Genomic DNA, 16,212 nt, shown 5'->3' with positions numbered 1-16,212 from the left:
CCCCCGCCGCGGCCCCACCGCGCCCTGCCCTCCGGTCCCGGGTGAGGTGCAGCCGGCCGGCGCCCGCGCTCACTTTGCGCGGCCTAACGCGCGCCGCGGCCCGGCGAGGGGCGGTGGCGCTGGGGCTGCAAGGAGAAATGCGGAGGCTGCTACAAACCCCGTCTCCTCCGCGGCTCAGCCCCGCCGCCTCTGCTGCAGCCTCTTGGAGCGTGAAGCGAGCAGTGACACCCCTTCCACGGGCCCTCCCCATGCCCCTCTCCGCCTGTCTCAACCTCTCCCGCCTCGCAGTGCCCCCTCCCCGCTCCACCCTCCGAGCAGATCCCGCGGGGTCCGCAGGAGGAGAAGGCCGGGCCCTGCTTCTCCGCCCCCTTCCCCCGCGCTCTGCACCCAGGTCCCCAGTGGTGCAAGAGGCGTTTGCTCGGGCGGAGGCAGGAGCGGAGAAACACCTAACAGGTGTGACCGCGAGCTGATGGGCACTCCCTGTATCGCGGAAACCGGGGCCAGGGCCTGGCTGGCAGAGGCCAATGGCCTAGTGCCACAAACCAGAGGCCGGGCCTGAGACCAAACTGTGGCGCTGTATATTTAATGTTCTAATTCAAAGCCAGCTGTGATCCAGCCACAAAGAATAAACACGAGTGGGTGGAAACTGTCATGCCAGGGACAGGCTCAACAAACCCGAGGGACAAGTCTCAGGTAGCAGGCTCAACAAACCAGCCGCAAAACCAGAGATAAGGTTAGTTGCCCAAGTGACTGAGCAAGTACCATGAAGAGAAATAATAATGTTGTTAAAAAGCAGAGTTCAAATTTAAACATCTTCATGAGCACTTACTATATACAAGATGCTAATCACACTGGGAAAATAGAGGGTTGTGAGATGTACTCTCCAAGAAGCGTATAATCTAGTTGATATGACAATAATCTATCATACATGTCACAGGGCTCCTGGATGGCTCAGTTGGTTAAGCGGCTGACTTGATTTCACCTCAGGTCATGATCTCATGGTTTGTGAGATCGAGCCCCTCATTGGGCTCTGCACTGACATCCGGGAGCCTGCTTGGGAGTCTCTCTCTTTCTCTCTCTCTCTGCCCCTCCCTCGCTTGTGCGCGCTCTCTCTCTCTCTCTCTCTCAAAATAAATGACTAAAAAATATATTATTAACAAATCTATCATATCTGTGTAAAGCCTACTTATGATTATTATTAATAATAACTACTTATGATCGGCTAGTTGTACCCTAGTTTCCCCTTATCTGCAATTTTGCTTTCCACGGTCCAGAAGCAGATGATGGCCCTTCTGACATATCACCAGAAGGTCAGTAGTAGCCTAACATTATGTCATTCTCCTCCCTCCCTCCCATCACACCGGCATTTTATCATCTCACATCATCAGGAGAAGAGGGAGTATGGTACAATAAGATATTTCGAGGGAGAGAAACCACATTCACATAGCTTTTATTATAGTATAATGTTATAATCGTTCAATTATATTATTGTTGCTAATCTCCTACTGTGCTTAATTTATAAATTAAACTTTATCATAGGTAAGTATGTACAGGAAAAAACATAGCATATATTGTATATATACTCAATACTATGGAGTATATATTCAGGCATCCATTGGGGGTCTTGGAATGTATCCCCTATGGCTAAGGAGGGGGGGACTATTATACATACCAACAAATACATTTCTTTGAGTTATTATTTTACTATGAAAACTCAATCCTGGGCCTAACTTATCAGATACTAAAAACAAATGCATAATTGCTACTCCAGCAAGGGATGATAGCATAAATATAGCCATTCAAACATGCATACACTGATTTACTATACTAGAATTGTTTTCTAATAGTCAATTAAACTTCAAGGGCTCAGGTCATCTATTTATTCTAATTTTTATGTTTTAAAAAACTATTTTTGAGAAAGAGAGAGAGTGAGCTGGGAGGGGCAGAGAGAGAGAAAGAGAGAGAGACAAGAGAATCGCAAGCAGGCTCTGCACTGTCAGCACGGAGCCCGATAAAGGGCTCGAACTCATGAACTGTGAGATGGTGACCTGAGCGAAAACCAAGTTGGTCACTTAATGACTGAGCCACCCAGGCACCCCATATTTCTTCTAATTTTTCTTAAAGATGCAAGGGAAACCTTCAAAGGTCTAATTCTATATTTCAGTCTCATTCATCCCAGGGAATGTAGGAAAATCTTTTGGATTAAACAAAAAAATTAGATCTTCAGTTTCTGTATTTTTAACTTAAGCACTTAACAAAATTTGTGTTTTGTGTACCATACATATCTTATAATTATTCTGTGTTTTTTTTTAATATTTTTGTCATGGCCTCTCCTTCATTACAACACTTCAAAATATATGAAACACTAACTTTTAAAAAAAAGTAGAAAAAAAGGATGAAAGGAAAAGTTTTTTAAAAAGGCATGAGACAAAGGACTAGAAGAAAGCTCATTGTATAAATTGCCATTAATTCTTTCCACTTATTGCCTCGTTTTGAAAAATGAGTATATTTTACCATTTTGAAAAGTTAGCCCACCAATGATACCAATCTTTGTTTCTGCTTTATCATCACATTGTTCTTTTGTTTTAAATGCTTCATTGCTGGGTTTCCAAAAGGAAAACTGTAGTACGGCTTTAATGATCCGCGATAATTTTATAATTTACAATCCTCACATCAAAATGATCATAAAATGCTAAAGGCATTTCTGTGTTGGTCTTTGCTACTGCAAACATTAGATACATCTGTAAACCCAGAAACTTATTGGGAATTGGTGGGCATGAGGATGAGGGGAGTTTAAAAGTACGGAACAGGAATCTATAATAAAATAACATCAGTTTGAGATTCCTTAGGTTAGAAAGCAGCCATTCAAAGAATGCTTTGAAACACTGTTCCTTGGCACAAAAACAGACACATAGACCAATGGAATAGAATAGAAACCCCAGAACGAGACCCACAAACGTATGGCCAACTCATCTTTGACAAAGCAGGAAAGAACATCCAATGGAAAAAAGACAGTCTCTTTAACAAATGGTGCTGGGAGAACTGGACAGCAACATGCAGAAGGTTGAAACTAGACCACTTTCTCACACCATTCACAAAAATAAACTCAAAATAGATCAAGGACCTGAATGTGAGACAGGAAACCATCAAAACCCTAGAGGAGAAAGCAGGAAAAGACCTCTCTGACCTCAGCCGTAGCAATCTCTTACTCGACACATCCCCAAAGGCAAGGGAATTAAAAGCAAAAGTGAATTACTGGGACCTTATGAAGATAAAAAGCTTCTGCACAGCAAAGGAAACAACCAACAAAACGAAAAGGCAACCAACGGAATGGGAAAAGATATTTGCAAATGACATATCGGACAAAGGGCTAGTATCCAAAATCTATAAAGAGCTCACCAAACTCCACACCCGAAAAGCAAATAACCCAGTGAAGAAATGGGCAGAAAACATGAATAGACACTTCTCTAAAGAAGACATCCGGATGGCCAACAGGCACATGAAAAGATGTTCAACGTCGCTCCTTATCAGGGAAATACAAATCAAAACCACACTCAGGTATCACCTCACGCCAGTCAGAGTGGCCAAAATGAACAAATCAGGAGACTCTAGATGCTGGAGAGGATGTGGAGAAACGGGAACCCTCTTGCACTGTTGGTGGGAATGCAAATTGGTGCAACCGCTCTGGAAAGCAGTGTGGAGGTTCCTCAGAAAATTAAAAATAGACCTACCCTATGACCCAGCAATAGCACTGCTAGGAATTTATCCAAGGGACACAGGAGTACTGATGCATAGGGGCACTTGTACCCCAATGTTCATAGCAGCACTCTCAACAATAGCCAAATTATGGAAAGAGCCTAAATGTCCATCAACTGATGAATGGATAAAGAAATTGTGGTTTATATACACTATGGAATACTACGTGGCAATGAGAAAAAATGAAATATGGCCTTTTGTAGCAACGTGGATGGAACTGGAGAGTGTGATGCTAAGTGAAATAAGCCGTACAGAGAAAGACAGATACCATATGGTTTCACTCTTATGTGGATCCTGAGAAACTTAACAGGAACCCATGGGGGAGGGGAAGGAAAAAAAAAAAAAAGAGGTTAGAGTGGGAGAGAGCCAAAGCATAAGAGACTGTTGAGAACTGAGAGCAAACTGAGGGTTGATGGGGGGTGGGAGGGAGGAGAGGGTGGGTGATGGGTATTGAGGAGGGCACCTTTTGGGATGAGCACTGGGTGTTGTATGGAAACCAATTTGACAATAAATTTCATATATAAATAAAAAAAAAATAAATAAAAAAAAATGAAACACTGTTCTTCATGGAAAACGGTCTTCTTTGACCTCAGGGACTATGAAGCTGTCTGAGTAACCATGTCTGTAGAGATGTAACAATTCATGTGGAGCCAACGCTAACCTTACTGGGCTGGCGAGGTTGGCTCCAAATAGGTGCAGACCCAGGAGCCCGGTAGTTCCTGTGACCAGGGGGAGATATGCGAATAAGGAGAAGGAACCTTTGGAGGATTATGATAATCTTCAGTGAATTGTTGCCTAGTGGCCACAGGCTCCTGATTGTAGTCTTTTAGATATATGGAATGTCTGAGATATTTCACTGCATACCAGAAGAACTAAACGAAAGTGCATGGAGAGCACAGCATTTAGAAGAAAGCTCAAGGGAAGTCCAATAGGGTAAGATATGAGCGTAATGACAGAGGAAACAGTAAAAGGCAGCAGCCACATTAACAGTAGATATAAAAACCTTTCTTTCTATGGATCAAATTATACACACACACACACACACACACACACACACACACACGCACACACCCCTCTTATATACTATAATCATCAGACTAAGAAAGAGGACATCCATCCAAGAAGGTTTGCAATTGCTGAATGCTGGCTCCCTACAAATACCACCAAAATAACCTGTTGCTAAGGCAAAACTGAGTTTGTTGCTTACCATGGTAAGGGAGCTTTCTTCCTTGACAAAGATTTAAGAGCATCTTGGAGCAGGAAGGATAATGTTGGACTATTTATGAAATTTTTGGATTTGGATTAAGATGAGTCTTTCAATACAAGGGCTTGATTAGAATTGGGTAATGATTATGATATAATGGTTTGGGACTGGGGGACATAGCAAGATGGGTGTTTTGAGGTGAGAGTTTCAAAAAATGTTGAGAATAAATAATAAACTTCTATCTCTCTGGTCTAGAGCTTCCTAGAATAATAAAGTTGTGTTGATGAAGACAGTGGAAGTCATGTTCATGAAGGCAATCAAACAATAATGGCATGACCATATAGATAATAAGCTTTGAGGGATATATGATTTTGGGTTTGCACAGTCTAATGGTAAGGACCAGTTGGCATTTGAGGAGAATAATTTGAGTAAGGACAAGTAAAAGTAATGAAGAAGCAGACTGACGTTGAGTTTAGCTAAAATGATGCTCATCCCCAGTGGAGGGCAGAGGAAGGGAAAGAGGTTGATTGACAGTTTGATAAAAACACAGCTGTGTAAACTCTTTGTATGCATATGGCTATAGTTTCATATATTCTTTTTAAATTCCTTTTGTTATATACTACAGTTTTAAATTAAGGAATTCTTTTTTTTTAATTTTTTAATGTTTATTTATTTTTGAGAGAGACAGAGACAGAATGTGAGTGGGTTAGCGGAAGAGAGAGAGGGAGACACAGAATCCGAAGCAGGCTCCATGTTCCGAGCTATCAGCACAGAGCCCGATGCAGGGCTCGAACTCACAAGCTGTGAGATCATGACCTGAGCGGAAGTTGGACGCTCAACTGACTGAGCCACCCAGGTGCCCCAAATTAAAGAATTCTTTAAAAAAATGTTTGCTCATTCATTCATTCATTCATTCATTCATTTAGAGAGCATGAGGGAGCTGGGGAGGGGCAGAGAGAGAAGGGGAGAGAGAGAATCTCAAGCAGCCTCCACGCTCAGCATGGAGCCCGACATGGAGCTCAATCCTAGGACTGTGAGATCATGACCTGAGCCCAAATCAAAAGTCAGATGCTTAACTTACTCAGCCACCCAGGCATCCCTGATGAATTCTTTTTATATGTTCCTTAAACATCTGGGAGAGCAAATGAGCCATCAGGAGGCAACTAACAGATTATCAGTGCTCATTGACAAGGACAGAAAGGTCAAATAGGAGCATGTAAATTTTTGACCATGCCACTGCTGAGGATCATCTGGGAAATCTTCCCTGTTGTTCCCATTGAATGTCTTTACGAAACTCGTTCTTTTTAACTGTACTCTTTTTACTCCTCTTTCTGATAATCGGATTAATAGGGGGTCATATTGATATCAGGAAAGTTTTCTTTTACAACTCCTCCTGGCAGCCCTTTATGTATTTTTATATTGTCAATTTAAATTTCAGGACTTTTTTCTGTCCCAGAAATTTCTTAGAGCTCCTAGTTTTTGCCAGGAAACTGCCTCAGCTGAGGATTATTTCTGAGATTTTCCTGAGTGGGGCTCTTAAGGAACAGACTTTGAATAGATTCTTTTAATTCATAAAGCTTATAGAAAGACCCAACCAGTAACAAGTTGTTTTGGGAAAGCTTGCTTAAAAAATAAAATTTCACTTTGAGCAATATTCAAATCAGAAATACTCCCTTTGTGTAATCTTTGCCTGCTTGCCAGTGCCTCCCTTTGAATGCCCAAGGAGACCATTTTCGCCTCCCCAGTTAATTCCATTGTGTTTTCAAAGGAAGCAGCTTATTTTGAATAATACTACTTGAGTCCATTGGTTAGGGTTTATTCGTAAGAGAGATCATCACTGTTAATGGGTACTACTTAACGGGTACCTACATGTTAGCTGTGTACTTCACATATATTATCAGTATTTCATATAACTGTTCTCTTATTTTTTAACAGATATTTTCTGAGGCTCAGAAATATTACTTGCTCAAGGTCTCAGCTAATAAATCAAAAGCAAAGCTATGCAGTCATTTCCACTTGACATCAAAGCTCATTTGCGATACCCTGTGTTATCTCTTATGTTCTCACATTAAAGTCATCTTGAATGAGTTGAAGTAGCAGATTTAATAAAAAAAGATCAATTCCGTTTATAGTTCTAGTGGGCATTAATTTAAGATTCCCTAACCCTTCCCCAGCCACTCCATCCATTTGGTTATCATGCATTTAATTTTAATCATTAGTCTATACGATCATTTCTTATCTTTTTGTTATTGTTGTTCAGTACATTTACTTGTTTATTTCCCCTGCCTTTCTTCTGGGTTTCCTTACAAAATAGTAAAGGGCTATTTATTTGTACAAATGCGGCTAGATGGTCTAATGTGGAATAGAAGACGGAGGTGAGGAGAGCCTGGGTGGTTCAGTTGGTTAAGCGCCCGATTCTTGATTTTGGCTCAGGTCATGATCACATGGTTCATCAGATCAAGCCCCACATCAGGCTCTGTGCTGGCAGTGTGGAGCCTGCTTGAGAGTCTCTCTCTCTCTCTCTCTCTCTCTCTCTCTCTCTCTCTCTGCCCCTCCCCTGCTCTTGCTCTCTCCCTCTCTCTGTCTCTCTCTCAAAATAAATAAAAAAACATTAAAAAAAATGATAGAAGTCAAGTAACAGGAAAATAAATATGGAATGCAAATGTATTCCTGTGGGCTGTTAGTACATATTTCTAGATATTGAAGCTCAGCAAAATGACTCCTCTCTCCTGATCAGGGCTCACTTAAATTCCAGAAGACAGATGAATGAGGCCCGAGTCAGTGCCATGGCCCAATAGCCTAGATTTCTTAGACCTTCGGGGCAGGGTGCAGTTCCTAGAACTCAGTGTACTGATTGCCTTTCTTAGCAAGGATGCTGGTTCTGTTTCCCGTCACCTGGCGACTAGCTAGTGGTTTTCTTTGTTAACTGTAGTTATTCTGCCTGACCCGTGTTTCTTCTGTGAGTGGTCATGTTGGTAACATATTGCTTTCTTCTGTGGTTATCACTGCCACAACTCTTGCTTTAGAGAATATACATTTATTATATTTATATCCTATATAAATTTTGTTTAAAATAACTAAATATAAACATATACTTAATTATATTTTTCTTCATTCAGCAAACGGTTATGAAGCACTTAGTGTGCAATACTTTATGTGCTATGCCTTGGACAAAAAAAAAAAATGAAAATAGAAAAGTCTCCCCCCCCTTGAAGTTTCAAGTATAGCTTACCACAAAAGATATGCTTGCCTATTGAATAAATTAGAAATAAATAAAAGTAGAAAGTAAAACAAGTACACATCCCCCATGATACCATAACCCATAGATAAGCACTGTTAATATTTTGGTATGTAGCTTTTCAACAATATGATAGTATCACCACAAGGAGATTATATTATGCATTCCTTTTGTAATTTGGAATTTGCCCTTGTCACCTATTGGTGATTAGGGAGCATCTTTCTGTTTGATAATCTGCTACATCATAGGTTATGATGACAACCGATTCCTTTGTATAGACGACCCATAATTTGTTTAGCTAATCCCCATTTTTTTGCTAGTTAAGGTGTTTCCAAAAAAATGTGCTGATATGAGCTTCTATGTGACAAGCATTCCCTTAATTATCTTTTTCATATAGCCATATTTATTTACCTAGATTACATACCTTAAAGTTCAAATGGAGAATCAAAATCATACACATTTTCAGACTTTGGCTCTTACTAAATAGCCCACCAGAAGCCTTGCTGGAAACTCTGAATACTTTTGTAGAATAAACATTTCCTTCTGATGGGACTAAGAAGTCATGGCTGGTGGGAGGTTGGCCTTATGGTAGAATCTTGGTGTTGAGAATGTATGTTTGGGGTGTGGCACGTGAGGGGTTGTACTGATTGGACAGTGATAAAAATATCTCTGAAAAAATCTAATATGATTAAAGAAAACAAATGTATTATTTCGAACGATATACTGTTACTTCTGTCTCTCCATGTGCAAGATTCCATCGCTCATCTCTCCCTCTGAAACAGATACTCCCCTCCCTAGTGTCCTCCATCCCTTGATATCATTGTATGTATACATACACACACTTTTGTGCCACTTATGCCATAACCAAAGGATGATCGTTATGCTCAAGCATTTCACCATCTAGTAAGGGAGGTAGATAAATAAATACAGACCACAAAACTGAATAATACAAATTATGACAGAAGAAAAGCCTGAATGTGTTTGCACACACAGGAGGGAAACTGGACTCTAATTAGGAAAAGTTTGTCTTTTAGGATCTTCCTGTTCTTCCAGTATACTAACCTTGACTCCTTAATATCTTTCAGCCCCCATACTCAGCAGTTATTATATACTGCCTGTTCATATTCTCCAGTATCTCTTTTAAAATATTTTTATAGTTTATTATCTCCTTTGCATTTCCAGTGCTATCACCCTTGTTCAGACCACTATCACCTCAGCCAGGACTATTCCAATAACATGTTAACAGATGTACCCAGCATAAGTTTCTCTATCCTCTTCCAATCTATCTTGGATAGATTGCTATCATTGTAACCATCGTAAACCACGACTTTGAAGATTTCATTACCCTAATCAAAAACCTTCAAAAGATTTCCTTGACTTACAGCAGAACACCCAAGTTCCTTTTCCTGACCATCAAGACCAAATAGTGATTTACTTTCCCACCCTTATTTCTTGTACTCATCTTCAGTAACCTTCATCAGACCCGCTCCTACTTCAGTAAACCCTATCCATTTTCCAAGGCCTGCTCATATTAATATCCTTTATCAAGCTGGGCTGGACTTCACCTGCTTGACGTATTCTGGCTGTTGATGTATCACCTTGAACAATTTCATCATGTACTGCTTTTGTTGTTACTCTGAATTTTCAAAACGTCTCATGTCTATGTTTTGTCATATTGAAAACTCATTTGAATTACAAATACTGTCAGCATCTCTGTAGCTCCTAGCACAGAAACTTACACAGAGAAGAGATCATTCAACTTCTGTGGATTCTGATATTGATTTAAAGGAGCTACTGTGTGGACATTCTTGACCTTTATTGATTAGATCATATAAATAAAATCTAGTAATATTAATATGAACTAGGTCATGTGTATTTCACTGATCCCTCCGTATTTTAATTTAATGACCAGAGCTAAAAATATCTAACTGAGCTCCCGCAAGCTCTTGTTCCATCTCTTCATCCTTTCCCCTTGCTAAGGAATGCTAGGGAGGGGAACACTCCTTTCTTTCTTACTACCAGGCTGCATAAATCCTTCTGTCATGGAACCCTCTTTCCTAGGTATCTTTTTGTAGAAAATTATGGTGAAGGAGGGCAGAAAGGAAGAAGGAAGGTAAAAACATATGGAAACTTAAGGAGCAAGAGTGAACATGTTACTTTCTACACAGTGTTTTACTTTCTACAAATGGCCCTCCCACCATTTCTTACTCTCACATAAATGGCAGACATAATTATTGCAGCATGTTTTTCTAGTAAGTCCAGAGTTTTGCCTTTGAATCCCATTCCACAGAATGATACAGGAAGACATCATCAATCAACAGGAGCTGGCAAGAAAAATGAATTGTACTTGGGCATTCCCATTCTAGAATGTACATGGGGCATTCAGGTCTGTTTGGATAAATTAGATATATGGTAGTTTGCATTTATATACATACACTCTCATGATTGGGGTAATTATTTATTCTATTAAAGTTCTCTCCCTGGTAAGCAAACCTCACTGTAGAATTTTTGGAGATCACAAGGTTTCATAGACATTATATGTGTTATTGTCTGAGTTACACACAACTATTTTTTAATATATTATGGCACGAGCTGAGTTCTTTTTTGTGTTTAAGGTTAAAAAAATCATTGTTAGGAGCCAGAATAAACAATTAGCAAATAAATGGGTTAGCATTTGTGTGACATTCTTAAATTTTCAATCTTCGGCATTGAGTTTCAACAAATGTATTAGAATATCAGGTATTTATATTATAGCAGGGATCTAGTCTCAGTCAATACAATTATATATAGACAGATTTTTTTTTTCATTTGCATCGTACCTTATAATCTACAAAGTGCTTCCATACTTGTTTTTCTCATCAGTTCCTTGAAATAATGTGTGATAGGCAAGAAGTACTCCTATTTACTGCTAGGGAAATTCCAAAATATGTACATTATATTTCAAGGGCTAAAATAATTCTTGGGGAGGCTGGGGTAGATGATTTTTGAATTTAGCTTTTATTTAATTTAAAAAACAAATAACATTGTGTGTCACCTATACTTTGATTAAAAATCCAGTATTTTCATATCTACAACATTTATAAGGTACAAAAGGCTATGCTGAGAAAATTTCCCTCGGATATCTGTCTCTTACCCACCCATTTTCCTTTGGAGCAATATTATTAGCTTAATATTAGTTCTTTGGTTGTCTATCCAGAGATATTCTATGCATATACTAATGAATAGAAGCCCCCTGTACCATTTTTTATGCTGATGCGAATATACCGTACACTATATTCTGCACCTTATCTTTTTTTATCTATTAACTTTGCATAGAAATCATTCCCAATCTATACATAAAGAATTCATATCCAGTTTTTATTTTACACAGCTAAGTAGTATTGCCTTGTTTGAGTGAATCACTATTTATCTCACCAGGCCTTTTACCAATGGGTATTTAAATATTTAAAATCTTGTCATGGTAAGAATGCTATAATATATGGCACTAAGTGGGCACATAGCACATTGATTCATGCTACATGTCCTTGTGAGAAGAAGACTTTCAGAACTATTTTTCAAATGCTTCCCATTTCTTTTCCAATAAACACAAATTTTACTTCTTAAAAAAATGCTACAATATATACAAACATAAAGATGGCCAACACACACATGAAAAGATGCTCAACATCACTAATCGTCAGCGAAATGCGAGTCATAACCATATGAGATATCACCTTACACCTGTCAGAATGGCTAAAATCAAAAAGACAAGAAATAACAAGTAGTGACAAGGATGTGGATAAAAAGGAACACTTGTACACTGTTGGTGGGAACGTAAACTGGTACAGCCACTCTGGAAAACAGGATGGAGTTTCCTCAAAAAATTAAAAGAGAAATACCATATGATTCAATAATTCCACTATTAGGTATTCTCCAAAGAAAATGGAGACACTAAGTTGAAAAGATATTATGCTAAGTGAAATAAGTCAGTCAGAGAAAGACAGATATCATATTCCACTCATATGTCGAATTTGAGAAACTTAACAGAAGAGCATGGGGAAAGGGAAGGGGAAAAATAGTTTCAAACGGAGAGGGAGGCAAAACCATAAGAGACTCCTAAATACAGAGAACAAACAGAGGGTTGATGGTGGGGGGGTGGGCGGCAGAGAAGAGGGGAAAGTGGGTGATGTGCATTGAGGAGGGCACTTTCTGGGATGAGCACTGGGTGTTGTATGTAAGTGATGGATCACAGGAATCTACTCCCGAAGCCAAGAGCACACTGTATACACTGCATGTTAGCCAACCTGACAATAAATTATATTTAAAAAAAAAGGATATATGCATCCCTGTGTTTACTGCAGCATTATTTACAATAGACATATCATGGAAGCAACCTAAGTGTCCATGGATAGATGAATGGATAAGGAAGATGTCACACACACACACACACACACACACACACACACACACACACACACACTGGATGCAGCCATAAAAAGGATGAGATTGTGCCATCTGAGACAAGATGGATGGACTTAGAGGGTATTACACTGAGTGAAATAAGTCAGACTGAGAAAGACAAATACTATATGATTTCATTCATATGTGGAATCTAATAAAAAGCAACAACAAAAGAATAAACAAGCAAAAAGCAGAATTAATCCTATAAATACAGAGAACAAACTGATGTTTTCAGAGAGAAGGAGGCGGGGGATGAGCAAAGTGGGGTAAGAAGAGTGGGAGACACAGGCTTCCAATTACGGATGAATAAGCCATGGGAATAAAAGGCACACATAAGGAATACAGTCAATGGTATTGTAGTAGCATCATATGGTGACAGATGGTAGCTATGCTTGTGGTGAACATAGCATAATGTATAAACTTTTTGAATCAGTATGTTGTACACCTGAAACAAATGTCACATTGTGTGTCAGTTATACTCACATAAAAAGAATTCTACATTATAAAAGCCTTGAAACACAAGATCATTCACAATGTGGGAGTATATGACTTAAGGATATAGAAGTGAAGCTACTGGTCAAAGGGTGTATACGTCAGTAATTTTGAAAGATATTGCCAAATTGTTAGCCTAGGATATTGGGTCAATTTTCATTCCCACGAACAATTGTGTAAGGGCCTATTTCCACACAATCTTGTCGGTAATATTTTATTACATGTTTTGATACTTGCCAACTTGAGAAATGAAAAGTATTTCAATGGTAGTTTTAATTTTTAATGATAATATTTTGAGTACGGTGAGGCATTATGTCAAATATAGAAGAACTATTTTTCTTCTTCTGTAAACTATCTTCTCATATCCCTTTCCATTGGGATGACTGGTATTTTTTTTTTTTTTTTTCTGAGAGAGGGAGTGCGTGTGTGAGTGGGGGAGAGGGGCAGAGGGAGAGAGAATCTTAAGCAGTCTCCATGCTCAGCGCGGAGCCCAATGCAGGGCTCCACTCCGGGTGAGGTCCATGACCCTGGGATCATGACCTGAGCCGAAATCAAGAGTGGGACGCTCAACTAATGGAGACTTCCAGGCACCACAAGGCAATAGGCCCTTTTTAATTTACTGACAGCAGTTTTTATGTATTAGGGAAATTCATTCTTTGTGTGATGCACAAGACTTTTGGATCTAAACTTCATGTTCCTACCATTATACTAAACAAATAAACAAAAAATCATTTTTAATGACAGTGTCTCTGGAACTTGCAAATCTTTCACATAATTTATCTATTTGCGTGTAATGATATTCCCTTTGTATTTTTCCTGTAAGATTATTTCCTGTAAGATTATCTCTGTAATTAATTTACAGTGTTGATGAATTTCAACTTCCTTCAGTTTTCCTTATTTCTGCAACATCTTTAGAGTACCTTCCAAAATCCTAATCTTGCCTCTGAGTATTCGTTCTTAGCAGAAGGCATTTCCTTTTTCTGATTTTTTTTTACCCCAATATCGGGAAACAAATTAACTTATAAACTTCTAAATTTAGAATTTCACAGTAGCATGGATATTTCTTTTGAATCTGTTTGGGCACCTGAGTTTTCTGGGGGTGTGTGATAGCAAGTTGCACTCCCTGAGCTCACGCCTCTTCATATGTAATCCATGGCAATTGTGACATGCTGAATTTACCTCTGGAACATGGTGTTCTGGTTCCTCCCCCTTACTCGGTCTGTCCCAGAAAAACTATTGCACTGCTTTTTCCCATGCCCTCCTGTCCACGGATGAATTTTAGGGGATTATGGTTAGCCAAATACAAATTCTGAAAACATAAAGAACAGATTGTCATTGACAAACTCTTTGTTTTCGAGTTATTTATGTGGCTTTTCAGCAATAACACAAAGCTCTCTTTGTCTCTGAAAAACAGAAAGAACTTCTTAACTCACCAAGTATTTAAATCTACTCAATATGATGGGTGGGCTAATGCGTGAATCCTGGCCTGGTACAAAGCAAGTGCTGTGAAAAACTCATTCTCAAGCCATATATGCTGCTCAGTTTGCCACCATGAATGGTACTTAGGTAGAAGATTGAGAGGAATTAAAGAATGTTTAAAGATTTACAGTGGGAATAATTCAAGTAGTTGGGAAATTAAATCTATAATGAAAGGCAAAAGGACTCACGGTTATTTAGCCTGCAAGAGAGAAGTTTCCAGAAAACTTCAATAATGTGTTTTTCTAGGTCATACTATAAACATAGAAAGAATGGTACTTATGTGGTTTTTATTTGGGGATAAGAGAAAATAGGCACATGAGTGAGGAGAAAGAATATCGGTAAGAAACAAGGTAACACTTTGAATATGCTCCTCATTTGAAAAATAAGGATGTGCTCATTTCTCTACATATATTACAGTTTAATAAAAAGTTAAAAAAAAAAAGGAACGACTGATTTTTGTCTGTGTGTGATGCCTTTGGAACGGTCAGAGAGCTGGACAGTTTGTTTAAGCTTAGTGATAATGAGTATGACCCCTGCCATCAGATTTCTTGGGTTAAATCCTAGCTCCACTTTTTTTTTTTTTTTAAGTTTATTTTTGAGAGAGAGACAGAGTGCGACTGGGGAGGGGCAGAGGGAGAGGGAGACACAGGATCCCAAGCAGGCTCCAGGCTCTGAGCTGTCAGCACAGAGTCTGACTCAGGGCTTGAACTCATGAACTGTGAGATCATGACCTGAGCTGAAGTCGGCTCTTGGTGCCTAACTGACTGAGCCACCCAGGTGCCCATTCCTAGCTCCACTTCTTCCTGTTTGGGTGACCTTGGGGAAACCTCTCTCCTCATTTCTCTCAGCCGCATTCCTCACGTCTAAATTAGGTATAATGATAGTGTTGTTATGAGGGTTATATGAGATAATGTATATGCCCTAGTTATGATTTGGTTTTGTTTTCAAAGGTAGAACATCCAAATATTAGTGGTCTAAACAGGAGACACATTATTTTTGCCTCCTGAATAATTCTCACTAGGTGCCTGGGGCTGATGTGGTGGCACACAGTTCCTGGCATGCAGGCACTAGCTCTTGTGGTTGCTGTACTACGGATGACTTCCATTTCTAAGGATCTATCTGTCCTAGCCATCTAGTCACCGTCTGCATTCTGGCAACAAGAAGGATAAGGAAGAGGCTTTTTTGAGAACACTTCCTTTTCCAGGCCATTGGTCAGAATTTAGTAGCATGATGACATCTAGCCAAAGAAGGTTGGGAAGCATAGTCTTTTTCCAAGTGGCTTTGTACCCAGCCACAAGTCGTGGGTTCTCTTAGTATAGACAAAGAGGAATACAGTTGTTGAGGGAGGACAAATATTTAGAAACAGCTAGCAACTTCTGCTGCAGAGTACCGACCGCGTAGTACAGACTTCAGGAAGAAATAAAAACTCTTAAGATTGCTATCATTGCAAACTCAGATTCATATATCCAGTATCCAATGAGCTATTTTCATGTGGATGTTCCATAGGCAATACCAACTCAACATTTCTAAAAATGAAGTCGTTCTATCACTTGATATTCCCTTTCTTCCACTGTTCTCCCTCTCAGAGGACATGTGTTCTGCC

The 16,212-nt window shown here is 39.4% G+C and overlaps 1 protein-coding gene across 1 annotated transcript in view; it reads right to left on the bottom strand.

Moving 5' to 3' along the window:
• The window catches only part of TMEM229A (transmembrane protein 229A), a 43,021-nt gene that overhangs the window by 2,808 nt on the left and 24,001 nt on the right, over positions 1-16,212 (bottom strand). The window contains exon 4 of the mRNA XM_040471577.1: positions 24-529. Within this exon, the coding sequence (XP_040327511.1) occupies positions 24-529 (506 nt within the window). The remainder of the gene's footprint in view (positions 1-23; positions 530-16,212) is intronic.

The sequence above is a fragment of the Herpailurus yagouaroundi genome, unplaced genomic scaffold, assembly GCF_014898765.1.
Source record: "Herpailurus yagouaroundi ecotype Mexico unplaced genomic scaffold, PumYag 100, whole genome shotgun sequence".
Taxonomy (NCBI): domain Eukaryota; kingdom Metazoa; phylum Chordata; class Mammalia; order Carnivora; family Felidae; genus Herpailurus; species Herpailurus yagouaroundi.
This window is presented reverse-complemented; position numbering and strand designations above follow the sequence as displayed.